The sequence below is a fragment of the Lindgomyces ingoldianus genome (assembly GCF_010093535.1).
Source record: "Lindgomyces ingoldianus strain ATCC 200398 unplaced genomic scaffold BDR25scaffold_28, whole genome shotgun sequence".
In the NCBI taxonomy this organism is placed as follows: domain Eukaryota; kingdom Fungi; phylum Ascomycota; class Dothideomycetes; order Pleosporales; family Lindgomycetaceae; genus Lindgomyces; species Lindgomyces ingoldianus.
In genome coordinates, this window is record NW_022985189.1 from 140259 (window position 1) to 168130 (window position 27872).

The window sequence follows — 27872 nt, forward strand, 5'->3', positions numbered from 1 at the left end:
AGAGACACGTCTCTCAGGAAGGAAGGTGACTTTGAGAAGATTAGTTCCTAAAGAACCTCATCTCTAGCTAGCTATTGGCTACAGGAGGGTTTTTAAATCCTACGTCGTTCTGTATATGCCGTAGGTTCTGTTGGAGACTCTTCGTCTCTCTTGAGAATCATGAGTGTAGTCTACAGCCATTACTTAATCAAAAGCCAGTTAACATTATTTAGGAAGTCTACAATGCTAGCTTCATAATATGCTAAGTTAATTCTGTTTAGAAAGGCGCCAATTTGGCTGGGGTGCAATCTGCGGGAATGCACATGCACCTGCCCCTTCCCTCGGAAAGAGCATGGGTAGAGGTGGACTTCAAAGTGCACACCTCAACCCATGAAATTTCATAATTTGCCCCTGTATTTCCCCTTCTCATGACTGAGAGCTTCCCATATTGCGACCAAATCCTGCAGGGCTCACAGTTCCCTCCTCCTTCTGGATAACACCTACTCCTCTCTTGGTCTAGGAAAAACATGTGCTAAATTTCCGCATGCAAGATGATTACCTCTTCACATTGCTTCAACGCCCCCAGGCGACTTGGACTGTCTTGCCTAGGATTCAAGTGCATGTACCGCTCATAACGGGTTTTCCAATGACACCTTCAGACACCAACAAACATCGTATGTGATGCGAGGTTGTGGCCGGTCCCTCTCCAACTCTTGCATTTTCTTGTGCATCACGCCCCAGCGGGAGGTGGTTAAACATATCTTGACATGATTTCTCTAAATCCACAGAGGGGTTGTCTTTCCAGAGTTCTGACCATGCAGCAAGAGGATCTGCTTCTGAAGGTTGCGTCTATTCATCACACCCAGAGGAATTTCTAGAATTTCAGCTTTTGTGGATACATTATTTGGAAGAGAAGACGGAGGATATATGCGGATAATGTTTGAGACGTTGACAATGTACTAAAGTCTCTCGATTAAGAAGATTCTCGCATTTAGATCCTGTGGGAAAGTGCTAGGGTCTATTGGGATGAACATGATACTCATGATTGAGTCTTCTCCTTTGATCGACTGAAAGGCTTCAGGAAGTGAAAGGGGAGTTGTGTCCCAATAAGAGAGCTGGGCGTCTTGTATATATGGTCTGGAGTGTGCACATCAGGTGTCTCGGGCCAGCTCCATTCATTATAGCGACAGTGTGAAGTCTTATGAGGTCTCGTGTGTGTGTGGCGAATGTAAGGACGGTGAATCACTACCATGTTTTGATCTCGACAAAATAGATCTCGAGAGTTGACGACAACTGGAGTCCAAAGTCCCAAGGTATTGTTGTGTTTAGCTCAGCACCAGGGTTGGAACAGCTTGCGCACAGACCACTGTAGCCAAAATTGGGCGGAGATTGTCAAGAAACTTATCCTTTGAATCCTACCTCCAGTCAATCGCACATTCAGCTTCCATCTATCGAGTGCCATACTCCATCTTAAATTTACCACTAGTTACTCTAATCGAGTAGACCTTTGATCAGGCGCACCGCTATTTTAACAAACTGGCACCCTAAGATCTCTTGGTTTCCAGACCCCTTGCCACGGACGATATCATGAATTCTCACCAGACGGCCCACGAACCCAGAAATGGGATGATTCAATTCCGAAACCATGTGAGATAAATTAATGTTTCCCCAAAAGTGCTATTTCTGGGATTTGTTCAGGGATTTAGCTTTCGCTTGGGGCCGTTTGAAAAGGAGCGAGGAGGGATTGGGATACGAGCTCTACTGATTGCAATTTATCTTGGTTGCTGAAGGGTCTGATTGAACAACGAATGGTGGATAATGTCGCACTAGACAGGGACTGGTATTCTGTGCAGCCACATTGTCTGAGCTCCCCACATTTCGAGGAGACCTTCCGCTTCAGCTGGAGGTCCTTTGTCTGGGCAGTTGAACATCTTCTTACTCTTAACGGTAGGCACCTTTCAGAGTCTGTTTCTTTCTTACTTCAACATTTTCATAATCATAACCTATCACGTTGTTAAAGAAGTTAAATTACCCAAAAATCTATGGACGTGTTACCACCCTCAGAGCCTGAGAAATCAGCCAACTCTAGTAATGTTGTTCTTGGCACGCGGTATGGCCCACCACCCGCTGATTATCCCATGGAAAAAGCTGGCCAGGGGCGACAAATCTTCCGGTTCAGTGCGTGCTTGTTTTGGTGTATTCTTGCGGTCAGTCTGTATACAATAGCCACATTGTTCGTCCTAATCTGGGCATTCCGAGGACCACAACTTCCGAATCACCAACGCGTCTTCCGTACTGGGAACCTCAAAGTCAATCAATTTTTCTCCGGCATGGCCTTGTCTGCGTTATTGACACCTGCTGCCATCTTGTCTCGGAAACTTAGTTACGACTTCATGTCCCTACATCCGTTTGCTATTGCTGCAAGAAGGCCTGTGAGGATTGGTGACCTAGACCGGATGGTTGATTTTCATGGTGGTCCGTTTGCTGTTGCAGCACTATCCCGGTACTCGGCCTGGAATGGAGTCATGCAAACGATTCTAATCGGTGCAGGAATGCGTACTTCTCCCAACATGAACTCTGGAGTAGAAGTAGTTGGCTAACCTCGAATTATAGTCCTTGTGCCCATCGGCACCCTGATGATAACTACTGGCACTTATGCACCGCCGACACCAGGCCATGCCGTTATAGGGATTCCTACTTTCTCTGGCGGCATATATACATTGTCGCATGCTGTAGCCTATACAGGTGAAGGACCGCATAATCCTTCCTATGGCCCAGAAGACCAGTTTCTGGCCATGATCGCCAACAAGCTCAGTGGTGACATAATGTCCCAAACTGGATTCATATCTTCAGGTGGTAGAAACACCCACATTCTTGGTCCCATCTCAACTGCCAATATTACGTACAAATCCGGAGTTGAATATAAGGGAATCGTAACCTTCAAATGGAATCCAAATTGCTCTCCAGCACGAGAGGATATATCCTATCATAGGGGGAACAACTCCGTCACCTATTTTACGTTTCCGAATGGCACGGTCCTACCAGACGACACCGCCGAGAATGGGCCGGTACCGGATCTGAATATCTTCTTCTGGAGCAATGCGTCTAGCTACACTAGTTCAGGCATTCCTCTCGGAGGTACGACTTTCTTCGCTCTAAATTCAAATAAGCAAGCCAACAGTGCCATCACCATCAAGCCTACTCCTGAGAACGGCCTTGATCTTGACGGAGATACTTGGATATCAAGAGTGAAGTGCACGCCAATTCTAAAATGGCAAATAAGCAGCTGTACATTCAACGAAACTGTTTTCCAGAACTGTACTGAGACGCCGAACAGCAATACTACAGCCCTAGATGTAGTGGGCCTGGATGCATTGGAGGGGTATATGACTGCTGTTCCTTGGTCCTTGTATAACGCTTACGACATGTTCACCGGCATGACACTCTCACAGCTCTACAATGCCCTCAGCATCGACCAGTACGAAAGCATTCTCTCGTCACTCGCTACCGGAATTGTTGCAATAGCTTCAGCAGGATACTTCGGCACAGCGACCGTGCCTACGGTTGGAGAGCCTCCAAGAGATGTCTATATCGCACGTTTGCCCATTGTAGCAATTATACTGGTCATCTTGATCTCTGTTGTAGTAAGCACATGGGCAGAGATCACATACTGCCGATATTACGGGTTGCCGTTTCGCCGTACAACATTCCTGACCATTGCAAATGCTGTCAGAGGTCAATGGTGGGATGAAGAATTGCATGGTGGTTGCGTGTTACGGGATAAACAGTTAAGGAGAGGTGGAAAGACCGTGGTGCAGTTTGGAGTTGATGCGGCGAATGTGACGCATGTCGGTCTGGCACCTCAAGTCTTCCCTATCCAGAGAGAGAAGACGTACTATGGTGTTGGGGTGAAATCCGATGATACGTTGGATGACTAGATATCGGTATTGTCGTGGATAATGACTCGGAGAGAAGCAACCGAAACCGAACTTAGAGTGTTTGGAGAGAGCTGAATGGGTGAAGTCCCCATCTGGTTAGCGCCATGATATGAATCTCGTGTCTCGCCCTTCACATTTTCGTAAAACTCCCAAAGGCGCCACCAACGCTCTTAACACGAGACAGAATTTGATCTGTGTCTTAGATGATTCACCGTTCTTCATAAGAAAGTAGATGGCCTGGTCTAATTGCCTGCGGCCTTCGCCTAGCCGTCAGCGGCAAGTCAGTCGTGGCGGATGCCTGAATCTGATTCCTTCGCGGACGCGCCATCCAATTATCAGCAAGGTTTCGAGGCTGAGTCACGTCTGTCTTTTGGCGCATAACTATATCTATATTCTAGTCTTTCCACAGCTCTATATTCTCATTCACTATCATCTTCCATCTTCGGGGCTTAATCTAAGCCTTATTTGTTGTTGCGATTGCTGATCGTGCGAACAAAACCACCCATCTTTGTAACTTAGACGTGGGTATCATTTCCAGTACACGACTCTATCTAGGTTTCCGGAACGCGACAGTACCCTCACTCTAACGAGCGTAAATTGAGAATTTGTGACAGCAATCGGGGTTTAATCCACCCCAATTGAGCTTACTGGGGTTCGTTTTTCTCACGCCGTATGCCTTCATCTTATCACTTCACGTGGAACATAGCCAAGGCAATTCAGGACAGAAGGTTGCGTACTGTTCATGTGCTTCCTGGTTTTTACAAGAGGCTTAAAGGATCAAATCTGCCTGGCTAATGTTCCACGGTACGTGTGAATATACTGTTTAGTTGCTGACAGAGACCAGCTTATCAAAATGGCTTCTTGGAAGGTCATCCTAGATCCTACAGAGAATCGCATTGAGTACACTCCGTTCCTTAAGAGCCGCAAGTTCTTTGCGGTTGACGACTCCGGATCAACCGCAGGATCCATCCTGAAGCGAGAACGTGCCTTTGTTGAACACCTCTGGAACAACTTTGCGAACCAGGATAATTCCATTTCACTGTGGGGATCTAAGTGTGACGAGCCGACAAAGAAGTTTGGCTCTGTCAAATGGAAGTCAGCGCATATGGGAACCTACCCGACGGAGATTCTGAAGAATGCAAGCGCTTTGGCCACGATTAAGAAATCCGATGCCTGGTTCCTCATAACAGACGGCGAAATCTATGACGGAGCTGTACACCAGCTTGCAGAGATGGCTCACGGATCCAACATACTTAACGTGCCTATTGTGTTCGTGATCGCTGGTTCCCGTGGTCGCACTCCGGATACGACCAATATCTCAGTCGGTATCTCGTTCTTTGCTAGCGCTCAAGATACACTCATCTTGTTCAAGGAAACCGAAACTGGGAAGCTGTTTGTTATAGCTGGGAAGGGTTGTTTTTCTCCATTGGGAGGATCCTCAGCCGCACAGGATCTTACCAGCTGGGGTGATATACCAGTCTTTAGTGGCGAAGACGAGTTCTTCAGTCACTGCAAAAAATTGGATGTTCAGGTTGTGCGGACCGAATTCCGAAAGAATTTGCCCAAGGGAGTGAGCCTGGGGCAAGATTGGGAGAAGGCCCATGACGGTGGGCCTGTAATGGTTGACCTAGATCTCCTGCCTCAGGCTGGGTTCCTTTCCGATGACGATGCTCTCAATCTCTTTGCCGAAGAAGCATTCAACAACCTTGCTGTAGCCTACAAGACACGCAAACGTATCCCTGAGCTAAGATCCTTTGTTCAAGCCCAGAAGATTGAGCAAGTAGTACCGAAGCTTGAAGATGTGTCAGGAGCAGGGGTAATTATCTCGCGAATGGGAGATCCCGCGACTACTCAAGACGAGAGGAAGGCCTTGCAGGGGCAACTACGGGAGGCCCATGCCCAGAATCGTGAACATTATCAGAAAGTTATCACAGAATTTACCGGGTCTCCGAAAGAGCAAAATATCAAGAAGCGCAATCAGCTGGTTGACGCTGCCCTCCGATCCTTGGCCTCGATTGAGGCCGCCAGTTTTTCCGCAGATATCTTGTCCCGAAGGAGCAACAGGGCTCGTCGGGCCGAAGTCGTTGCCTCAGACACAAGTGTTGCAATGGCAAACCTAGATCTATCAGGCCCCTCTTTCAGGGGGTTCTGCCTTGTCTGCTGTGGCGAAGACGAAATTATGTCCATTTGCTTGAAGGAGCTTAGTTCTGTTGACGCAGACAGCAACACCACTGATTTCGCTCTCAACTTTCCCCTGGCAGCAGGTAACACTGCGAAGAATGTCAACAGCGTCTCCAGTCAAAATATATGCTTCCAGTGTGCACTTCTAGGCCCGTCGGGCATGTCAATCTACAAGGAAAAGCTGAAGGCAATCATTCCGGCAGTCCATTATGAGGGAAGCAACAAGAAGTACATCAACGATCAGCTCTACCTTGCATTGACTGCTGGACTACAGACAGGGGCTGCCGGAGTTGCTCAGCTCTTCATGGCTGTTCTTGAAGAGATCTTGAAAACGAAGCCATGGGCTGGAGCCGGCCTGCAAGACTCGCAAATGTCAGCGGGTGAACAGCACGAAGCACTGCAGAGGAGGCAAACCTTTCGATGGATGCTCGATCAAGTCGTGCAAAATACTAGAACCCGTCAAACATTCACTGAAGTTGGCGATTGGGTTAAGTTCCCCGAGGCTCTTACTTGGGTAGCGGAAGACTTCAAGAAGAACGGCCTGGCAAGCTTTGTAATCACCTATCCGGCAGTGGGGTATACGAATCTCTTGTCCCTTGGCCATCGGACCGGCGCTTTCCCTGTTGAGATGGTCCGTTTAATGAGCATCTCCAAAGCCGTCCACTCCATTGCATCAAAGTACCTTGCGGATTTACAGGCGGCCGGTAGCCAGACGCCAGACCTGCAAGATGAATGGAAGCAGAAGTACATGGAGGTCATCTACCAGGAATTTAACTTCACAACAGTTCCCAAGGATATTGGGGGCCTGCAGTCTCTCGTCGTGAATGCCGACACGTTCATGGGCCGTCTGTCCGCCTGCATCAGCCTCCCAGATAATCCTGAGGGGGCTCCAGGTCCAGACAGACAGGTTATGATGCGGAAAATCCAACTCGTTCTTTTCTGGCTAATTTACGGGCAAAAGTCGCATTGCACAGCACAAACCTTCTTCACAAAGATTAACCACAAAGAACACCTTGCAAGTGCTGTGTTAAACCCATCCCTGAGTGTTCCGGAGTCAGAACTTCATGCCACACTCCTGTCCATTTTCATCAGGCCGGGGGGAGAACTTATCAACCCAGAGGCAGCCGCTCTGCACGCTTCATCTATCATTCCTTTTAAAAATCCATTCGGAGCTAGTGTCATATGCTGCGGCGCCGATGCTTGCCGCGAATCCTTCCTTCCTTCTCACGAACATGGGAATACCGCAGCTGTGGTGGAGAAGATCGAAGAAATCCGCAACAACCGCACCCAGCATCTAATCAAAGTCTTCGGCATCCGAGGCCGCTTCGAAAACGCTTGTACTGGTCTTCCGGAAGTCACATCCGCCGGCAGTCCACCAAGCTCCACGCATACAAACCTTCACATCGCTGTTGTTAGGACATGGGCGGAGCAGACACCAGAAAAGAAGCGCGGTATTATCCACTCTAAGGAAGACTGCGAGGGATTTGTAAAGGCAGTTCGCAAGCGCATATGCGACCAGCGGAGGGGCGACATCTTCAATGGGACGATTGACGACGATGTTCGTGCAGTGTTGCCAAGTTTCTTCAATGTTTTGGGGGAGGCGTTGAGGTTGGAGGGGAAGGGCAATGAGGATATTTCGCTTTACAAACATGACTTTGACCAAAATAAGCTGGATTGGAAGATCGGCTATGAGCTGAGGGCATCTGGGTTGGCAAGAGCCTGAGTAGGGGTCGAAAAGATTGCGAAGGTGGGATTGGATGAACGGGGGCGTTAGCTTACTTTTGCATACAGTTATTTTCCCTTTATTTTGGAGGTGGATACCTACAATAATGATCTCATAAGAGAATAACGAAGTTTCCATAATCTAGATATAATGCAACACATCACCTGACGGAGAACATAACAGGAGGGTATTGTCGCGCGTGCACTTCTCTCCGCCTATATATATTCTTCGACACTTTCAAAGGTATCTCAAGACAGAAATCTACATCCTATTAACTTTCTCTCTAATTCCAACATATAGTTTAACTGATTTACCTCAGCCTAGTAAGGTCCAGTGCTATGATATCACAAGCTAAATGAGATTTTATCACACAATTATTTTGTTGCTTAACCTGCGAAGGAGCTACTGTCGATTTCATGCAAACCACATGTGCGTCTTGCTTTCAACCATTGAAGTATTCCAGAAACCAATCCCTGGAAAGTCACAACGACACATGGAGAATTTTCTCTCAAATATCCTTTCATAGACGGTGCTTTTCCCTGAACAAACTTTCCCTGCTCGCTACTGACTCTACAATCTCGGGGCTGAGTCTCAGCCGCATGGCGCCTCTTCGTTTCTCTCGCAATTTGGCTGGCTGCCTAAGCCCTTTTTTTGCGTTACACACAATCTCCATTTAACGAGACCAATTCCGCGTTGACCTTTTGTGCACACTCTGTCGACATTCTCACCATGGGAAATAGCCATTCGACACCGCCCGCCCCGCCACCAAAACCACAGCGCACCACGATCACGAGATCGCCCCAACGCCAACTCAAATATGTCCATTGTATGAGAACCTGCTCCAGCCAAGACCGGCCGAACGCCCACAGTTCTTTCCGACAACCTCCACAGAGTCATGCCGCAGATAGCAGCAAGGCTAGCTTCCTTGACCTCCCATCTGAAATCCGGAACAATATCTACTCGCGGGTGCTTGTGTGCGATGGGTACGTGAAGCTGATGCCTGCATATTCGACAAAGGTACCTGGACTTATTCTCCTGCAAACCTGCAAGCAGGTGCACGATGAAGCAGCGTCGATATTCTTCGCCGCAAATGCATTCTATATCCACATGCAAAAGGAAGTTAAAGTCAAACAGAACACGCAGGTTCAGTACCCAGATACCGATCAATTATATGTACCTCCTTGGACCCGCAATGGAGGGGAGGAAAGAGGAGGCATATTCTTCCCAGCACCCCGCTACCACACGTACCTGACCCGTCTCACCATCGATGCTAAAGTCAGGCTGAACTTCTTCCACCCAGATTATGAGCGGCAACCGTTTTATCGATATCATTCAACTCCTGATCCCGTACCTGTCCAGCAGTACGAAGATATGAAGAGGTTGTCGGAAATGTTGAACAAGCTGTTCAGCGGGACGTACATGAAGGTGAAGGAATTATGGGAGAAGCGGGATAGGGAGTGGGAGGGAAAGATGGTGTGGAGTCACCATGATCAGAATTCGAGGGAGTTTCAATTTACAATGAGTTTTTCAGTAGAGGAGGGGGAGGAGCTGGCGACCAGGGCTGTGCTGAGAAATTGGGAGTTTGGGGGTTATTGAGGGGAAGAAGACGAGTAAATGATAATGCGTAAATATTCGAGGGCCCCTTGCCCTTTATTTCTCTCAAAAGTAGGAGCGCGAAGAGAGCAGATGTTAATTGATACCTATCAAGGAAACTCAGGGGGACTGTAGAGGGTTTCACGTGACAGATCGGAGCGGAGATGTCCAAGCCACTGAGCGCCACAACGCGCCCTCCCAGCGAACGCGTTTCTTTGTTTTAGATGCCAATCCAATGCAAACTTGTGCACTCCTTTCCCCATTGCACCTGTTTCACCATCCTTTCGCGCCCGTTGCCAGTGTCAATTGCCATTTTGATGTCATGCTTTGTCAATGGCATTTCCGAAGCTCCATTTCTTTGTCCCGCGCCTTCCAGACGGCGTTTGCTGCCGCAGTGGGTGCATGCAGCAGCAGTGATAGCCTAGCTGCCCGGGAACAATCATCGTGACACATTTGTGGCATTAAGCTCGCTTCGAAGAGGCTGGGTGTCAAGTCCTGTTTTCTCCCTGTTCCTTCTTCAACCCCAATTCTTCTGTCAATTGCGTTCTGGCGCCATGGGAGCGAGTATGCGATGGATTACAATCTGCCTGTCATTACCAGCCTTCTCCTTCGCTCAGGCTACGCTCTCCCTCTCCCCTGCCACCAAGGCAGCCTCTGCAGGCGTCTCCGCGCCTCTTGATGCAAGCTTTGCAGGCTTTGGCATCGAGCCTTCGAATCTCTTCTCGTTCACTGGCGGCGCGAACACGAACAAGTTCTCAGTCCAACTGCTGCAGAATCTCGCTGATTACTCTGGTACACCACCACATATACGGCTAGGGGGAAATACCCAGGACTATATGGTCTTCGATGATTCGTTTGATGCCTTTGAGTGGAAGACTAACGTGCAGTCGACGGCCCAAGGTACTATTGCGGCCGACTCAATGATCATCGGCCCTTCCTACTTCAAGGCCCTGGATCGGTTCCCAACGGGTACGCCAGTCACGTATGGATTGAATCTGGCATATTCCGGGTCAGACTATGTCGAGAGGGTGGTTGCGGGCGCAAGAGCGGCGTTGAATGGAATGAAGAATGTAAAGTTATATTCGTTCGAGATTGGAAATGAGCCGGATCTATATCTTCAGAATCAGATGCGAAGTGGGTCGTGGGGCGGACACGTTTACACAAAACAGTTCCTGGAACGGGCGACGGCGGTTTATAATCAGGTCTTGAAACCTGCGGGGCTTCCGGCGTCATTCTTCGAGGGTCCAGCAACAGCTTCGACAATTGGAACGACTTTTGAAATCGATACGTTGGTGAAGAACGGCTTGATTGATAAAGTGAATGGGAGTAACTACATCTCAGCCTGGAACCAGCACGATTACTTCTACTGTATGTCAAACCCCATATTCACCCCTCAAACGGAATATAAACAGTTCCTAGTCATCGGCGTATCGAACGTCCCTCTCACACTAAATGATCTTATGAATCTTGACAACACCAACTCCCAGTTCGCCTACTGGGAGAAGCAAGTCGCAAAAGGCCTGGATACCGGCCTTCCCTATGTCCTTCGAGAAATGAGCTCCGTTGGTCCCATTGGTATGCACGGGGTATCCGACGCTTTCGGCGCTGCACTCTGGACACTGAATTTCTTTCTATACGCTGCAAGCCTAAATATTTCCTCCGTGCAATTACATATGACGGATAACTCCAACGCAAGTGCCTGGCAGCCCATCAACATGTACGGCAAAGATCCCTTCGTACGCCCGCAATACTATGCGCATGTCGCTATGGCGCAAATCGTTGGGAACGGAAATGGGACTACACAGATCGACGTTTTGAACATAGATAAAGTACCGTCAGACTATAAAGGGCGGCTGCGTGCATTCACAGCCTATGCGAACAGCAACCTGCAGGCCGTTATATTAATCAACTCTAAACAAGCCAACGCTTCATCGACCAACAAAGTCAGCTTCACATTCAAAGTCAACTTCGGCTCCAACAACGCGGATAAAGATGTATTCCTCTCATATCTCACAGCTGATGGCGCAGACTCCCTTACCGGCACAACCTTCAATGGTGTCTCGTACTCCGATTTGGACGGCAAAGCCAGCACCGTAAACGATACTGTGACTACACTCCGTACCTCCAGTTCAGGATCAGTCTCCATCTCCGTCCGAGATTCACAAGCCGTGATCGCGAATCTAAACTGGTTACTTGGAAGTAATGCAGTCCTGACCAGCAATTCCACAAGCGCAAGACCTACGCCGAAGAAAAGTACGGCCGGGCCGACGATGATGGGAGGTGCGAGTACGGCGGTATTTACGGGGGTCGTGACCATGACTCTTGCGCTTGCGAGTTCGCTATCTGGAGCGGGAGGACAGGCGCAAGAGACCGAAGTCGCGAAGCACACGGGCGGAGCGCAGAGTAGAGTTGGGAGCTATTTGAAGGCGGGAGTGTGCTTGACCGTGGCCGTTGTTGGTTATATTTGCCTAGCTTAAGGCATATTTTCCCAGGAGTTTGGGGCCATTGCTTAGGGCTCGGAAAGGGTATTAGAATGACGTTATTAGAGTGTATACTATTGAGCATTCAGGACTATGTATATATGGTGGTGTCCTAGGTTTACGAAGGGCTTGATGCGCGTTAGGCATATGCTGTCATTAAACAGATTTTATTCCCACTGCTCCTCATCTTCTCTCATATCTCATCCAACAGCAATCACACTGACTGCAACTCTCTCATCGCGGACAAAGTATCCCTCGGCCAAAATCTTGGAACGGTCGGCATAGCATCTTCGAATCGCTTTTTTCTCTTTTCACAACTATTAGGTCACCAGGACTCGACATGTACATAGTAGGCAAGCTAACAAGGCGCTCACCCCCTCGGAGACGATAAATATCCGAGCAACGGTGGTGCAAAAGCTGACAAGGATGTCGCCATGGTGTTGACTTATTCTCCAGTCTCATCCATCGCAGCTCCGTCCGCAACATCCGCCACCTTTGCAACAAAAGTCCGGCGCACTTCGCAAACTCCGAGATGCCGATCTCCGGGCATGGACCAGCTCGTGACCAGGCTTAACCTAGTTCAATCATTCTCTATCCTTTTGATTGGACGTAATGGGGTTTTTGAACAGGCTCAGCCGCTTACACCCTTGCTCAGTGGTTACTAGCGCAGTCTTGAACTTATCGCCCGCGTGGACTTCATGGACCATTGATCGGGCACGGATGCGGGATGAGTTATCGTTTTGCAGGGAGTGCTTGACGCCGAGGACCGGTGATAGGGTGAGTGCTGGGATGAGTGGGGTTAAGGTGCGCGCCATGGGGGTTTCTATCTCCATGTCTTGGGTGAGTGTGCTTGGGATTGGGGATGTATATAGTTTGGGCGTCCCCGCTTCATGCATCAAGAATGAAAAAGTCGCACAAAAGTCTCCAAGCGATTCATATTCCCTCCAAGTCATATCAATACCACTCACGACTATTGTCAACCGATTAGCCATTAAAACCGAATATCTACCAATCACTTACCACCCCATCCACCACAAACACTACGGCAATGTCCTCCCCAACCCCTGTCAAATACGTCTATATCCCCAACCTAGTCGGCCGCCAAATGCTCCGCATCCCGGTCCTTCTCTGCGAAGACACGTTCGAGACTGCAGACGCCCCGACAATCGCTCCAACACTTAATCTCGACATTCCCGCAGCATCAGTAGCAACAACTTCATCTTCACGAGCAACATCTCCCGCACCGAGCGTTGAGAGTGTAGAGGAAGAGGAGTGAGTGAAAATGCTTGGCTGCACTTGACTTGGGTCCTGGATTTTATGAAAGATTCTCGTGTTCGATATGGTATCGTGTCGAACAAGGGCTTCAGTAAAAGGGACGAATAGCGAGCGAGCAGAGTACTAAGGAACTGGCAAGCCGCAGCACGCTACGCCCGACAACCTCAATCAATTGGAGGAAAAGCACTAGGGCGGATTTTTGAATTGAATTGGGAGGTCGACTGATCTTTGAGGATAACTGCAGAGGGAATAGATGAAGGCCGAAGGAGGAGACCAGACAAAATGGACAATCGAGGGTAGAATACCCTATTCACGAGATTATGGAAGGAATGGACACAATGCACGACGTATATGATATAGCTACTCTATGATGGAATGCGACTTTAATAACATACTTAGAGAATCTTTTTCAATCATCATTTTCTTGCGTCAATGTGACCAATGCAACATTGCTCAAACCCCTCCTCACAGCTTCGCCTTAATTCCATCTCCCTCTCTCGCCCTATCCCTCAACCCCCTCCTCAAAATCTTGCCAACCGCATTCTTCGGCAACTCATCAACAAACATGACTCCTCCCCTGAGCTGTTTGTACTCTGCCAAATGACTCTTCACAAACACCTTAACATCATCCTCACTCAAAGCCCCCGGGTTCCTCGGCGCCACATAAGCCCTTGGCACCTCACCGCCACCCTCAACCAGTACACCCACAACGGCAGCCTCAAGAATCTGCTGATGCATAATCAAATGATTTCCAAATTCCGCCGGTGCAATCTGCAGGACTTTGTATTTGTTTAGTTCCTTCTTACGATCGACGATGTAGAACTTGCCGCCGCGGTCAACGGCGATATCTCCTGTGCAGAACCATCCGTCATGGAAAGCCGCATTTGTAGCATCTTCGTTGTCGAAGTAGCCGTTTGTGACGAACGGGCCTCGAACGATAATTTCGCCTGGTTGCCCGGGGGTCACGTCATAGTCATCGACGATGCGCATTTCCATGTTCGGTAGGACGGGTGAGATGGAGCCGGTTATGTCGGAGGAGCCGCGTGGCATGGCTGTTACTGCGCCCTGAAAAAAGGTCAGCCAGTTCATTTGCTTTCCATCTTCCTTCTTGCCCAAATCAAGGAATAAAGAACCCAGTGGGTTAGGGAGGCTTCAGTTGCAAGACCTGTACTCACTGTTGTCCAACTCAACCCTCAAGTCTAACTAATCCTCGTCTTCCCCTTTCCCAGTTTCCTATTCGCCGCCTGTTGTAGTTCAGCACCTATCGGTGCTGCGCCTGTGATTGCGATTTCAACGCTATCAAATTGATCCGTCACATCCGCGCTCTTCGCAATCTGGAGAAAGATACTCGGCACGGTGTAGAACCCTGCGATCTGTAGCTTCTTGAAGTACTCCAGAAATGGCATCCAACTAACTTGGGCATCCAGTACACAGAGCCTGTGGAAAAGAATGGGGAGATTAGGTAGCCAAAAAAGCCAGCGATATGGGCTATTGGGAGATGCGCGAAGGTCTTGAAGGGCAGGGGTGGGTTCGCCGGCTGTGACGGCGGCGGCGACGTGTGCGCGGGCTTGGATTGAGGGAATGTAGAGTTGGGCGAGCAGATTGTGGTGGGAGAGCATTACGCCTAGCTAGGAATTAACATCTGAGTCCTCGTCCTTTGTTTTGTTGGAACTTTGAAGTCTGACCTTTTGGCACGCCAGTAGTCCCCGAGCTATACAGGAGTACAACCAGACTTCTCTTCATCTCCTCTTCATCCGTGACTCGCCGCCAGGTCATCCGCGCTCCATTCTCAACATCCATGTTCTTTTCACCTTCCAGACTCCTTACCTCCCATTTCGGCTCACTATTAAGCACCACGACACGGACTAATGATAGGCCGATCAGCTTTGCAGCTTCCTTTCCAACCTCGATTTTATCTCGACTAACAACTAACCAAAAAACCCCTCCAGCAGCGATGATACCGTAGAACATGGCAGCTACGGCAGGTTGCCCTGACGAACATACCACTACAATGTCCTTGTAGTGGCCTCGCGAACCGACTGATAGAGAGTGCCGAGGAAGTGCGCGATGCGTTCCGTGAGAACTTGTAGTGTAGCCTTGGTAAGATAGATATCTGGGTTCGCCGTGGAAAGATGCAGAAGTGTGTCTTCTTGTGCTAGGATGTGCTCTGAGTCTGTAATTGACTGATCTTAGAGCGTGGGGGATGGGAAGTTGCAGACGACTTCGACAGGAACGTACCAAAGAGCAGACTCGTCGAGTCCATATTAGGGATATCCACCGTATTTTCGTTCCGATATATCCGCATTCCATCTCGAGTGCTTGATGTTAGCCGCGGGGCTGAGGCGGGGATCGTCACTGCCACCGAGGTGTTTGGAGCTGCAACGGGCAACCTAGCAATTGGAGTCAACAGAGGCATATGGTGGCAGTTGGTGGGGCATATGGCAAGTTGGTGGATGCGTCCAATATCTATGCATGGGCACGAAAATGAAGTGTAAGGAATTTGAAATTAGAAGATTATCCAGCTGCAAATGCATGTTGGTATCTTATAGAACGAAAGGAAAAACTAAAATGAATAGTAGTAGCACGCACATATATATATATATATATGTGTGTGTGTGTGTGTGTGTAAAAATTAGAGAGAATTGAAGCCCTTCATGCAAACGGGGGGATCGAAGGACCATAGACCTGCCTCTGTTCCAGGGCGATCTCTTCAACCGTCCGCTGCCTGTCAAGGCCACCTGATATCGTCCTATTCGCAGTAGTTTGTCTCGAGATTGGATTGCTGGAATCCTCGTGAGGTCTCGAGATAGCTGCCTCTTCATTCTTGGCTTTACTGCTGCCCTTTCCGTCACCAGTCTGTTGTTCTTGCTCAAACTTGTATGCTAGATGGCAAGCCCGGACATGTGTCGCACCTGTGGTAATATTTGTGAGAACCCACCAGCTGAATAGAATAGGGAGAGCACGATACAACCGATTATCAGCTCCACCGGTCCAGATGGTAACGAGGACAGAATAGGCGTTGTAGCTTGGGAGTGCAATTCCCCAGTGGTAGAAGCCGGCTTGAAGCTCCATTGGGCTGAGTGTGCTGGCTATGTTCAAGAATACCCATAATAAGACTACGAACGGCATGACTGGCAGAGGGGCAATCGTTGATATTGAGTCTAGGATGAGATAATGAATGTGCATCAACACCCAGAATGTCATCCAGGTTAGCACAAACTGGTTTCCGTTGACCTGCCAATCCTCTCTAAATGCCCAGAAATATGCTGTCTGGCAGAGAGCAGCACCGAGGGTGAAGAGAATTCCGGCTGCGCGACGGATTAATAGGCTGGAGCGAACAGTCATTTTCTTGTAGAGCTGGTGTTGCTGTGATACACCGTTGAGGACGAGGAGGAAGAAAAATTGCTGAAGGATGGGCATTGCCACGGATATGGTGTTGAATAGAATAACCGAGCCGAATGTATCTTCCTTGATGTTTGTGGCCTTTGCAGTGATCGGATTTAGGTATGCTTGTACTGCTGCTGTATCGTTTTTGGCAACGAAGGGGTAAGCCTGGGTGCCATTCATCTTAACATATGCGACACGTGTTGCGGATACTAGCTGCTGAAGGCCGGCTTGCACGACTGAGTTGGCGAAAGTGGTGTAATACTGTTGATTCCAGATGTAATGGAGAGCGTCCACGGAGTTGTAGGTAATAGCAGCTTGGCCACCCTGAATTGCGTCTTCGAGTCGCTCCGAGGCCCCTTTAGGTGCAAGTATAGCCGCCCAATAGTCCCCTTTCCATACGCTTTGGAACATGTCTTCCTCCGTGGGGAACTCTTTGGGGGTATGGAAGTCCAGGGAGATAAAGCTGGGTCCCCGCAGTTGCTGGTAGGCAGCCTCCATTGCCTGTCCGATGATTCCGCTGTCGTAATTTACTGCCAGAACGTGGAAGTTGGCATGTCGGGCCGGAGACTTGTAAAGTGTGCCGTATACGTAAGAGCAGCAGGCTAAGAACCAAAGCATGAATGCAATACCTCCTGCTGTTGTCTGCCCAATAAACTTGGTGCGGATACCTTTCCATTCATTGTGGGTAAAGGATGTTCGATTTTCGTTTGCGAGAGTTGACTTTTGCCTTAGATGGCGAAGGCTCGGTATGCCGATGTGAACCATGCTTCAGGAGAGAAGGTTTGAAGTGTTTTGTGAATAGAGAATAGGTAGGATAGGGACTTAGTGGGTCAGATTATGGAAAGACTCTTGGATTGAAGTTGGAAATGCTGATGATGAATGAAACATGGTTACACTTACTCTGAATATATACCCATATCCGCCTGTGCCAGGTCGCTTGTTGAAGGAGGAGCTGCGCCGAGGCATCCTCGGCCGAGCTAAACATCACCGGCTGGTGATAGTATCTTCAGCGCCGGCCTCAGGATTAGGCGTAGCTTCGTCATATCTGTAGCGAATGTCGGCGTGAAAGTAAGTCTATAACCGCCCTTGCATCCTAAGCGCCTTGTACATTGCGACAAGCTGTTAATCGGATGGAACAGAGAAGGAGAAGGGAGCGCGGAAGTGTCCGCATCGGCATGTCGGAGTTGAACTTAAGCCCGGAGAGGCCTGCGACGTCATTCATAGTATTTCGGTCGGTATCTTTAAACAATGTCCGATGCGTGGAAACGCAGACGGAGTAAAGCTTAGCAAGGCGAAATTCGTCCGCACTAACACGACCCGTGTTAAAAATCTTGACTTCTCGCAAATTAGATGTCCTTGAATCGGCGTCGGAGCACTAAGGTACGATGGATTTCAGGGGAGGTTAGCAAAGCGTCTTTCATGGCCAGAATGAAATAATCCCCCGACCTCTAGAGTACGTTTCTCTCTTTTGGACGCGTGAAAGAGATTTCCAAAGACGCCCACACAGACTAGTACCAAAACATGCTAAGCGAACACGTAAGTTGTATTCAAGTACGGATCCTTACCGTCGTCATTCTCGCCCTCACCTTTCTCCACGCATCCATTCATCAGCGCACCGCCTCTCAATATGCAACGTAAAACCAGAAGATCCCCCCGTCTCATTCCCAAACTTGACTTTGTGAGGCTGACACCATGCCCGTCAAATCTACCCCGGTCAATCTTTACTGTGTTTCAACCAATCATACCTCGATAGATTACTACTCATCCACATCGCAGCATTGTTACTATCCAACCGGGGGTGATCCTTACGATAGTTCTAGAAATTTGTAACGGTTCGCTTTAGAGCCATTGTAAGCCATGCCTAACACGTCCGCTAGATTATCAAACGTATCCCCTATCACATGAGTAGACCTGCTTTAGTGAGGCGGCTGGGATCTTTTGTATATGGTGCAAGGAGAAGTCCTGTCATTTGGCTAATGATAGAGCCTCTACTATGAAACAGAATACTTAATGCTTTAAAATCGCTGTAGCCTGGTCGAAATCAGACCAAGCTTTTACATGTTTATAAAGCAAGCCACTGGTAATTTCTTAGTTCCGACATTGGTATTCATTTGCCCTGAAAGATATGTCGGGATCCCAGTCCACTTTCGTCATTCCTGGGGTGAGCCTTCCTTTCCGCATAGACTCCTGTTCTAGATAACGTACCATGTGAGGTTATGGATGGAGCGTCTTCTCATAAGCCAACAAAGTACCTCCCTTTCATATCTGCCTCCTTTTGGAATCTTTGAGCGATACCGGCCATGGTGAGTAACATGTCACTAGGGCTTGTAAGATTTTTAGTTTTTTCTCTGGACAGTAGCTGTCTACTGTCAGAGTGTATGCCAACGGAATTGTCCAACGACACGATGTGTGGCATATATAGAGCCCTCCTAACCAGTACCCACATTCCTAGAGGATATTTAGTGAGTAAGAACAGTAGGGTGTTGACAATAACCGTTCTTAATGCCCCCATACGTGAGACTCGATGACTCCTCTCGAACCAAACAAAGTCAAGTACCAGGCCTGGATCAACCCGTTGAGACAATCTCCCTTGCAACCACGCTGGAGGCATACTGATATAGTCTTGGAAGGGAGGGCCCTTGGCTAGAGTGGTCGCCCCACAAAGCAACGAGCGCCAGATTAGAGTTGACATATACTTCCATCTCCCCAGCCTCCCAGCTCTAATATTCTTGTGCGTCTTTTGTTGGCTTTGAATTATGCGCAGGGCATCTACCATATAGAGGAATAGCCCAGTGTCATAGTGGCAAAGACAGCATATTGGAGCCTTTGACCCGAAGCCATCGACATGCTTTGATAGATTTTGAGGAGTGGTTGGAAACTTCCGTTTCCTATGACTCAATAATATGGCAATGCTATATATGCGCCTTTCTGAGTGGTACCATCCGGTTTGGATCCAAAGGCGCACTTATTCTTGTTTTTCTTCACTAGCACACAGTATGCGCGTTGGAAAAATAGGCTTCTTATGACCGAAACAATCATAGAAAGCTTTGAACTCTTCGATATAAGTCTTCAAGAGGTTGGAAAAATCCTTCGAGAGGGGATAGCTACATTCTGGAAGGTGGAGACCGTTTGTTACCAACAAATTAGATAGTATTATTGGCACTATGTGGTCCTCACACCAGGTTGGATTCAAAGGTGTCGAGTTTCAAAGTCCTGTAGGGCCTAATCCGTCTTCAATAGAAGTAACTAACCTTCTATTACATGTAAATTGTTACTAGAAATAGAATCAATAACAATTCATTAGTACTATAATATGAAATTATATAATTTATTATTTGTGTAAGCCTCTAGAGCTTCAAGAGTTAAAACCATTGATCGCCAAAATCTTGCATTACGTGAAGTGCACGCTAAAACTGCGTATTGTCGGGCACGTCAGTTCTTTTTAGACTAGTCTTGGAATTTGGACCCCATGGTCAGACTTCCAGGCAACAGAATCGCAACCACACATCGCACATCAAAAATTTCGCAATACAACACGTCGAAAACTCAGAAGCCATTTTCATCCGCGACAAGCCAGAATGCGGGGAGAGCTAGCACACAAATTATACTCTGATTTCCCAGAGCTGTAGGTGCAACGCAGCCTTCCAACGAGCGAAACCAGCATGTACTGTGGATATCGAATGCGATGACGGTTGGTATAATATTATTTCCCGTCTCTCTTTTCTCGTTGCAAAAGCTATCGCAATGGTCTCGACGCTCGATGCCAAGGATTTCACGGTATTCTGCATTAAGGGGAAATTCGGAACATTTCGATTCTACATGTCAAGATACACGACTCCGATCCATAGCTTTATTGCGACTGCAATGGAGGAGAGTGGGAAAGTATGTAAAACTTGCGGAGGAGAGAGTAGAAAGCGTACAGATGAATGGATACGGACAATACGTAATAGTTGTGAAGCGGAAAGGGAGACTTGTGTCGCATTTCTGGTACAGAAACCTTCCTTCCCTGTGCTTCAACAGCCCCTACTGCTGTTACTATAGCTCCTACTACCTTCACTATATCCCCTTAGCCATTGCCATGGCCCTCACTGCCCCTGCCATCATAGATGTAAATAATACCCTGCAACAGAGCACTTAAACTTAGACCAATACACTTTACTTCATCAGCTTTCTACATAACTGCATGCTTACACCACCTCTCCATTTGCAACAACTTGGGCCAGCAGTTTTGTATGAGAATGAGGAGGAGAGATTCTGGAGTCATGGACACTGATTAAAGCCATGGTATCGATATTCAGGAAGCTATACTATCTCAGCTTTGTGTCAAAGAAGGCTTCGTCTATCAGGGAATGAATCTCTTACCGCATGTTGGCAACTATGATCGTCGCTTCAAAGTTCAATTTAGGCCGAATTTCTACTCTCTCCTAAAGCTCTTCTTTAATCTCGCAGCAAACCCGATACATTGAGTTCTCCATATTAGCGTTCCGTGGAAGACGCGAATATTCAGAGCCTTGGTTTCATTCATGGATCTACATTTGTTGGTGCGGCCCTAATGTTCGTGGCCGCTCTACACGTATTTGGTTCGCCCAATTTTTTTCCCCACACTTGAAATATCTGCCTCTCTAATCCGTCCTTACATTCATCGCTGGCATTGACTTTTCAACTCGACTTTCTACAATTTCGACACGCTATTGTCGCTACACATGACGACCCCTGAACTCCTACGCGACACTGTTCATCTTGCTAGTAGTAGAGATCCACTTCCTCCAAACTCTGGCAACTTTAATACCTGAAGGCTTTTAAGTTTTGAAAAGATGTCTACCCGTAGCCAGAGGCCATCCAACCGCGCAGATACCAGCTCACGAATCCCTCACCTTACTGCCCCCATCAACCAAGTCGGATGGATGCCGCCATCTCGCTCAAACACTCCTACGCAATCCGTTACAACTATCGGGGCTCGAAGGGTAGATCAACTTCCGCGAAGCAGGCTTAGTAACTTCGTTTCCACGTCTCCTCCTACCACCCCCCTACCCCCATCGCCACCTCTTCCGGCCGTTCGGATTATATCAGACGTGTCTAGGCAAGTAGGCCCACCGCCAACACTTGCACGGATGCCACCATGGATCGGAGTGAATACATCAAATGCTTCCAGTGGCTCTAGGGGTGCAGCCTCGAGCTTGCCTATTGCAACCTCTAAGGCACGCAGTATTCGTCCAGTATCTACGTCTTCTATCCCTGTAGCACCAAAGACTTTACCTACCACAACCACTCACGGAAACGATCAAATTCCTCCTGTATGCCCTACAAAGGACCAGAAGCAGGCACCAGAGGCCTATTATACCACTAGCCTCCAAATAGACGTTGGAAAGCTGCTGGTGGTTTCCAAGGAGGTTCCAGAGACGGCCCCAGAATCACTACCTCCAACTAAGTCATCTAGTTCTGAGAGAAGCTTTCCAAAATTTTTACCTTTCCATCTTAATCCAAATGCTTGGCTTTCTGCTGGCTCATCCAATTCCGAGAAAATTCCATCACTACGAATCTCTAAGCCACGTCTTGAAAAGATGCAAGATATCTTTGACACCATGAGCAAGGAACTTCAGCTGGATATTGAGCGAGCAAGACTAGGTCAACCACTGTCGTCCCGAAAACGCTTACAGAAAGAAACCTCGGCTTTAAACGGGATCGATCAGGAACAGCCTTCGCAAGAAACGATTCCCCTTACCATTTTAAACAAGGTTGACCAATGCAGGCAAGATCGGGTTCAGGTCCAAGAACAGCAAGACGAAATAAAAGAAGAGAAAGCAAAGATTGGAGATTGTTTCATTTCAACCAAAGCACAGAATCTAAATGCAGCGACCATTTTAAATGGACAAATGAAGAACAAGGGAATGACCGAAGAGAAATCTGAGGCTCAGAGATGCGTCTACACCCCGGGGATCCCCACATTTCAGGTTCGAGGAGCGAAAGGCTCTTCACCGAAGTACAGTTTTAAATTTGGTGATGAAAATGGTGCTACCTCTGCTCCGCCATCTGAGGCTGATATCGACAAATCCAAGGACCAATGTGATCGTGCCTCTTTTATGCCATCCGAAGCCAATATCGAAGGCCCCTTTTTAAACAGGGAGGATTCAGCTCATGAGGACCAGAAGATATCTGAGTCTGTTCCTGGCGTTGAAGATGAACTTAAATCAGGCGATGCCCAACAGTCTCTTGAATCTACGGAGCGGAATCCACGATTTGTACAGTTCAATACACTCGTGCAGAACTATAAAGATGAATTGAACTCTAGCGGGTTGGGGCAAGCAATGCAGGGGGAATTACCCCGGAAGCTTTGGGAGATACCAGCAAGTACCCTCTCTTCAGGATATGCCATTGAAATTGGTGACAATATTGTCCTAGATGAGTCTGAAGACTTAAACTCCTGCTCATCTCCTGGAACCTGTGGCGACTCTCTCCCATCATCAGATGCATCGGAATGCGGGAGTCAGAGAAATAACGCCGCGCCAGGCAGTGATATTCCGGAGCTCGAGAATATTCAGACCAGACAGATCGTGAACTATTGGGAGGATGATCTGGTTGCTGTTGAGCCTACTATTACGTATTACGTTGATGACAATGCTTTGGAGACTGAGGTCTACATGGAGCAGCCAACTGCACCAGTCGAACAAGCACTCCTGGAATCTGAGGATCTGCAGAGAGGACCCATCGGTGGCATAGAATCTCCCAGCCCCGAGCATCCGTGCTCGGGGGTTCATGAAGACTACCCAAAAGACGAGGATAAGCCTGACGCTCCGTCCGAGTTGGAAGCTGAGACAGGCATCCTATGCCATTCGCCAACCCACGAACAAACGGAGATCCCAGTTGAACCCTTGTCCAATCATCAACCCATCCCAGCTAGTTCTTTGGAGGAATATGGGAATGGCCAAGAAGCCTCCAGGTCCTTGCCAGAGGACACTAGCAGTAAGGATATTGTAATGGACTCCTTGCTCAATCCTCAAACTACTCCAATAACCCCCTTGAGAAATCTTGAAAATGATCAAAACGAGCCCAGCCACTTTCCAGAAGACGGTGGTTGTAACCATATTGCAATCATCCCCGATAACTCAAAGAAGTTCACCAACTACAACCGAGCAGTCAAGCACGTTGATAAAGTTCTGTCCTTCGAAGGAGTCGGGATAAAGTGTTTCGGGGAAGCCATCCTTTATCCGCAGAATCGTAGGGAAGCGCTTGAAATCGTCAGGCAAGCCTTGCGTACCAAGAGCGTCCCGAAAGAATGGCAGTGGGTTATCTTTGTGGAGACGCTGGATGGGAAGGAGGTGGGTATTGGATCTGCAAAATGACGAAGGGATGTTTGGACGACAGTGCTGTGAGCGTATTAGGGGGTTTGTATAGGATGGATGATATTGATTGTGCATTTAGCTGGAGGTCTTGGGGAAAGCGTTCCTCTTTGTTGTCAAGATTAGGGCTCTGGGATGGAATATCTTGCGTTGAAATGGGGCTGGTACGGAGCTGGAATGCAGGATTGAGGGGACAATGTGACAAACATGGCGTTTGAGAGCCAATTGTACTCTCCTTTCATGATTAGATTAGATTGTGACTACTTTACGCTGCCATATGTACCCCGCAACATGATACGAATTGCTCTGCTCTGAGAGCATGCGGAGGCGTCCTTCTACATAAAGAACCCGGCATCGAAGCTCTTACAAAATATCACTATTTTTCTACGCTGCCTGAGGAAGGCCGGTCAGTCTACATAAGTCTATCATATGAGGGTGCTATTTTCTTCAGAGTGCAATCAGGACGTTCAAAGTTGCTTGTCACATTTGGTCATCCTGGTACCTGGTCTGCACCACGCCATCGGGCACTGGCGAGTCTTACGGAATACTAGTTACCTGTTCCTGAACCGCCATTTGGTATATTTTGTGCCCTGCGGCCCCTGTCTGCAGTTTGGTGCTACTACCTCGCAATGAAGGGGTAAATGGTCAGGTCAACCAGATATCTTCCTCTTTAACGGCGAGGGATTTGACTAGCCGCATTGGCGGCATCGTTCTCCGTGATTCTTTATCTCTAAGGTTTACGTCCATTGATCGCCTTGGCTCGCTTTCTCTTTTATATATTACAAAGCCGGTCCATTGGTGAGGACATCAATCTTCAGCTTTCTCTGCGCTATTTAATGCGGTAAATTTGCGGCATGTTCTATGTCGAAGCGAGTTGTTGCAAAGGCTCGCATTGTTTTGGAACTCATCTCATGGTGCCATAAACTGCCAAGGGGATTGGTCCAAATACCCGAGAACCTACATCTCTCTCGCGTCCTTATTGGAGAAGTCTCCGCATCTTCGATCGTGGTAGGTCATGGTCTTAGATAGGTTGTTCTAGGATAGGGTTGCTTGGGTAGTGGAAATCTAGTGGAAAGTTTGCGAAGTTTGATTCATGTTTCTCGTAGTACCCGTTTCAGAGGGTTTATCTTCTCCGGGATTCACGGCTACTGGCTTTTCTCTTTATATATTGCCTAGATCTTGCACCTCATTTCCCACCCCCAAAAGTTGTAGCTTCAATAAAAAGACCAAGGCGATTTCAACCCGTCCTGAAGCTTGCAGCCACAAGATATGGGGGTGCGGTCATTCGCCTTCTACCCGCGACCCGACGGATGAAAAGTGGTAGTGTAGATTCTGCAGCGTATCCACGATGGAACTTTTGCTGAGCCAAGTGACTACCCCGCAGTAACAGCGGGTGTGAGAATGTAGTAGTGGTATTGTCAAGTCCGGGACCATGGACTCGGACGATGTACTAAACCATGTACCCTTCCTTCTATGATGTGGGTTCATATCTTGTAATGTTGCACTACTAGCTCCGATGTAGGAAGGTTGGCACAGTGCAAGTGGAGGTAATCGTGCAGCGGATTGTCAACGCCGTTTAGGAATGAACAAATTTCGACCGGCCGGAGATGATAGATACAGCTATGCGCTAAGAAATTGAGAATCTTGACAACTTTCGGAGCCTGTTTAGAACGCTATCTGTTCAGAGTTGCATGGAATCATGCATGAGTTTAAACAGGGCTTTCAACGGGCCGTATAAAGTGAACCGTAACGTTCACGTGTTCAGTACAAATGTACTGAGTTCGTGAGCTGCAATGTATGTTAATAGTGCCCTAGGTATGGTACGTAGTACATATTGTATTACCTTTTTAGGGAGTTTGTATAGCAATTCTAGAGGAGTTGGAGGGCTCTAGTGAGCAGTCTGCTTATGGCGCGGATTTAGCTGTCCTAGAGGAGCAGGGCAAGGTAATCTGCCTCTAGCTCTGCTGATAGTGTTATAAGCAAGGCTCTTAAGGCGCTGCAAAGGTGGTGGGTAGCTATAGCTATATTGTTTAGCTCCTACTAAGAAAGCGTAAGGTTAACTTTGCTCTTAATTTCCTTACTATCCCAGCTACTAGTTGCGAGTGCGAGAGGTGTTTTAGCGCGACTAGTTATATAGTAACTAACAATTAAGGCTATTTAACTCTAAAAGAACTAGCTACAGTACAAGGCAGTAAGCAGCAAGCCTTTAGACCTTAACCCTGCGTCTCTCGAGACGTATCATCTTAGCTGTTTTAACTAGAGTACAGCGTACCTTAATTGAATTGTACTACATGTACATGGTGTTTAATAGAACGTAGTACTGCTCCTACTGTTACTAATAGTAACAATCTCTTGGCAGTTAGAACGAAAGTGAATTGCCTTCCGTTACTGTACGGTTAATAAGGCTATAGTTACTTCAGTAACTGCCTATACTATCCATTGTTAGTACAGAACAGTGAAGTAACTCCTTGCACTTAAAGCTCGCAGCCAGTTTAACACCTCGCAAGCTCTCGTTGTCTTAAGAAGTCTAGGGCTGCCTCTAGAAGCTCTTATAATTAAGGCCTTGTCCTCTAGTGTTTCTATTCTTACAAGTTTCCTAAGGACTCTCGCCTTAACAACACTAAGTAGGACAATATCTAGACTTGCGACCTCTAGCTGAAACCTTGGGGCCTTAGATATTGTGTGAAGAGCATATTAGCAAGATTGTGTCAAAATTGAGCCCTCTAGAGCCTCTAGTAACACCAGTTACTGCAGTAACTGCACTAAACAGTAACTTTACTATTAATTAACTTAGCAGTAACTGTTACTGCCTGTAAGGCTGTTTTAATTCACTCTTTCTGTAAGAACAAAACCCTATTGCCGCCAGTAACGCCTTAAAAACACTACTGACAGTAACAGTTACGTTCTATTAAACACCATGTACATGTACAAATTACGTGAGCTGTAACAGTTACGATACGTATACCTACCTCTCCTCCTTCCTGTCGTACGAACGTACACAAAATTTCACCCGTACAGGCCTCAAAATTGCCTAATCGTACAGTACTACGCCTCGTTGGAAGTACTGAGTTTAAAGTCTGTATAGTGGGTTTTCTTAGGAGTGTTTGCGGAGGAAATCAGAGTAAGGATCCAGGCTAGAATTAATGTGCTATATGTAGAACGATTTCCTTCAGGCCTCTAGGTTAGAGGTTGTGAAAGGGCTGGCCACGGCCAAACGGAGGGGGGATCAAAGAACTGGGGATGTTGAGAATTGGCAAATTCAACTGAGCTCCTGGCAATAGTATCATCTATATTGGGCATTGAAGTGAAATCCTCTTATTAGTAGGTTTTGGGAGCAAGTAGTCATCTAAGAAGGGAGGTTTTTGGACGTGTATGTGAGCGGATGAAGAGCGCAGAGCTGACACAAATAGTTAACTTGACTAGTTAACGTGTTTCACCAATGGATGACTAAGCCACTAAGGGAAAATACCAGGGGCAGGCCCATGTTCAAGTATCAGTAATGCCATTGGTTTGCTTCTAAGAAAGTAAACTATGTAAATGCCCGCTAACCACCTACTGCCGTACATATGGCTTTGACAAATATATTAGCTCCAGCAAAAATGGGCCCAATCTCGGGAGCAAAAGCCACAGCTTCCAGTGTCCGCTGTAAGCCATTGCAGAAACTAAGATTGGGACCCGAGGGAGCCTGACAATGTATCTCGTAGCGTAGATTTCCCGCATGTGCATCTTGCTCTTCATTGCCACTTGGTTGCACATTTACCGCATCCAGTTGCACACTGGAGACGTATGTTGTGCTAACGACCCTTGTTGAACCACGCACACATTCTTTTTGCCCATGCTCGATATTGCGCCACTGATCGCAGACCCACTTCCAGTTTTTCGTAGCGAATGATTCCTTGTGGGCCATGAGGTCGAGCACAGAACTCAACTTCGTTATCACGCCTGGGGGATCCTCGTGGCAGATGAACTTGATGTTGCA

The 27872-nt window shown here is 47.8% G+C and overlaps 8 protein-coding genes across 8 annotated transcripts; 6 read left to right on the plus strand and 2 right to left on the minus strand.

The window, feature by feature from the left end:
* Nucleotides 1–2021: 2021 nt before the first annotated feature.
* BDR25DRAFT_344728 (uncharacterized protein) lies at nucleotides 2022–3917 on the plus strand (the record flags this gene model as incomplete). Its single annotated transcript, XM_033693973.1, has 2 exons — nucleotides 2022–2454; nucleotides 2593–3917. 2 exons carry the CDS (start codon nucleotides 2022–2024, stop codon nucleotides 3915–3917), a joined length of 1758 nt encoding a protein of 585 aa, XP_033544456.1.
* A 433-nt stretch (nucleotides 3918–4350) lies between these two features.
* BDR25DRAFT_291529 (uncharacterized protein) lies at nucleotides 4351–7915 on the plus strand. Its single transcript, XM_033688593.1, has 2 exons — nucleotides 4351–4569; nucleotides 4762–7915. Exon 2 carries the CDS (start codon nucleotides 4771–4773, stop codon nucleotides 7819–7821), a length of 3051 nt encoding a protein of 1016 aa, XP_033544457.1. The 5' UTR covers nucleotides 4351–4569; nucleotides 4762–4770; the 3' UTR covers nucleotides 7822–7915.
* Nucleotides 7916–8550: 635 nt separating this feature from the next.
* BDR25DRAFT_344730 (uncharacterized protein) lies at nucleotides 8551–9456 on the plus strand (the record flags this gene model as incomplete). The annotated part of the gene is made up of 1 exon (XM_033693974.1): nucleotides 8551–9456. One exon carries the CDS (start codon nucleotides 8551–8553, stop codon nucleotides 9415–9417), a length of 867 nt encoding a protein of 288 aa, XP_033544458.1. The 3' UTR covers nucleotides 9418–9456.
* A 211-nt stretch (nucleotides 9457–9667) lies between these two features.
* BDR25DRAFT_374407 (uncharacterized protein) lies at nucleotides 9668–12027 on the plus strand (the record flags this gene model as incomplete). Its single annotated transcript, XM_033697328.1, has 3 exons — nucleotides 9668–10782; nucleotides 10834–11748; nucleotides 11984–12027. Exons 1-3 carry the CDS (start codon nucleotides 9969–9971, stop codon nucleotides 12025–12027), a joined length of 1773 nt encoding a protein of 590 aa, XP_033544459.1. The 5' UTR covers nucleotides 9668–9968.
* Nucleotides 12028–12777: 750 nt separating this feature from the next.
* Nucleotides 12778–13561, plus strand: BDR25DRAFT_305399 (uncharacterized protein). Its single transcript, XM_033690404.1, has one exon. It carries the CDS (start codon nucleotides 12943–12945, stop codon nucleotides 13168–13170), a length of 228 nt encoding a protein of 75 aa, XP_033544460.1. The 5' UTR covers nucleotides 12778–12942; the 3' UTR covers nucleotides 13171–13561.
* BDR25DRAFT_374419 (acetyl-CoA synthetase-like protein) lies at nucleotides 13344–15347 on the minus strand (the record flags this gene model as incomplete). The annotated part of the gene is made up of 3 exons (XM_033697329.1): nucleotides 13344–14269; nucleotides 14374–14793; nucleotides 14855–15347. Coding segments are annotated over 3 exons (1548 nt in total), but the record flags the coding sequence as incomplete, so codon positions are not given.
* Nucleotides 15348–16002: 655 nt separating this feature from the next.
* On the minus strand, nucleotides 16003–17511 carry BDR25DRAFT_61314 (uncharacterized protein). Its single transcript, XM_033698822.1, has 3 exons — nucleotides 17457–17511; nucleotides 16138–17404; nucleotides 16003–16081 (listed from the first exon to the last, which is right to left on the minus strand). The coding sequence occupies exons 2-3, from the start codon at nucleotides 17319–17321 to the stop codon at nucleotides 16039–16041; spliced, it is 1227 nt and encodes a 408-aa protein (XP_033544462.1). The 5' UTR covers nucleotides 17322–17404; nucleotides 17457–17511; the 3' UTR covers nucleotides 16003–16038.
* Nucleotides 17512–21370: 3859 nt separating this feature from the next.
* BDR25DRAFT_358307 (uncharacterized protein) lies at nucleotides 21371–27393 on the plus strand (the record flags this gene model as incomplete). Its single annotated transcript, XM_033695927.1, has 20 exons — nucleotides 21371–23872; nucleotides 23902–23922; nucleotides 23976–24042; nucleotides 24084–24149; nucleotides 24221–24443; nucleotides 24503–24691; nucleotides 24764–24898; nucleotides 24952–24961; nucleotides 25000–25232; nucleotides 25259–25276; nucleotides 25304–25352; nucleotides 25405–25467; nucleotides 25508–25572; nucleotides 25602–25676; nucleotides 25786–25837; nucleotides 26844–26954; nucleotides 26979–27014; nucleotides 27067–27173; nucleotides 27236–27267; nucleotides 27317–27393. 20 exons carry the CDS (start codon nucleotides 21371–21373, stop codon nucleotides 27391–27393), a joined length of 4131 nt encoding a protein of 1376 aa, XP_033544463.1.
* Nucleotides 27394–27872: the final 479 nt, after the last annotated feature.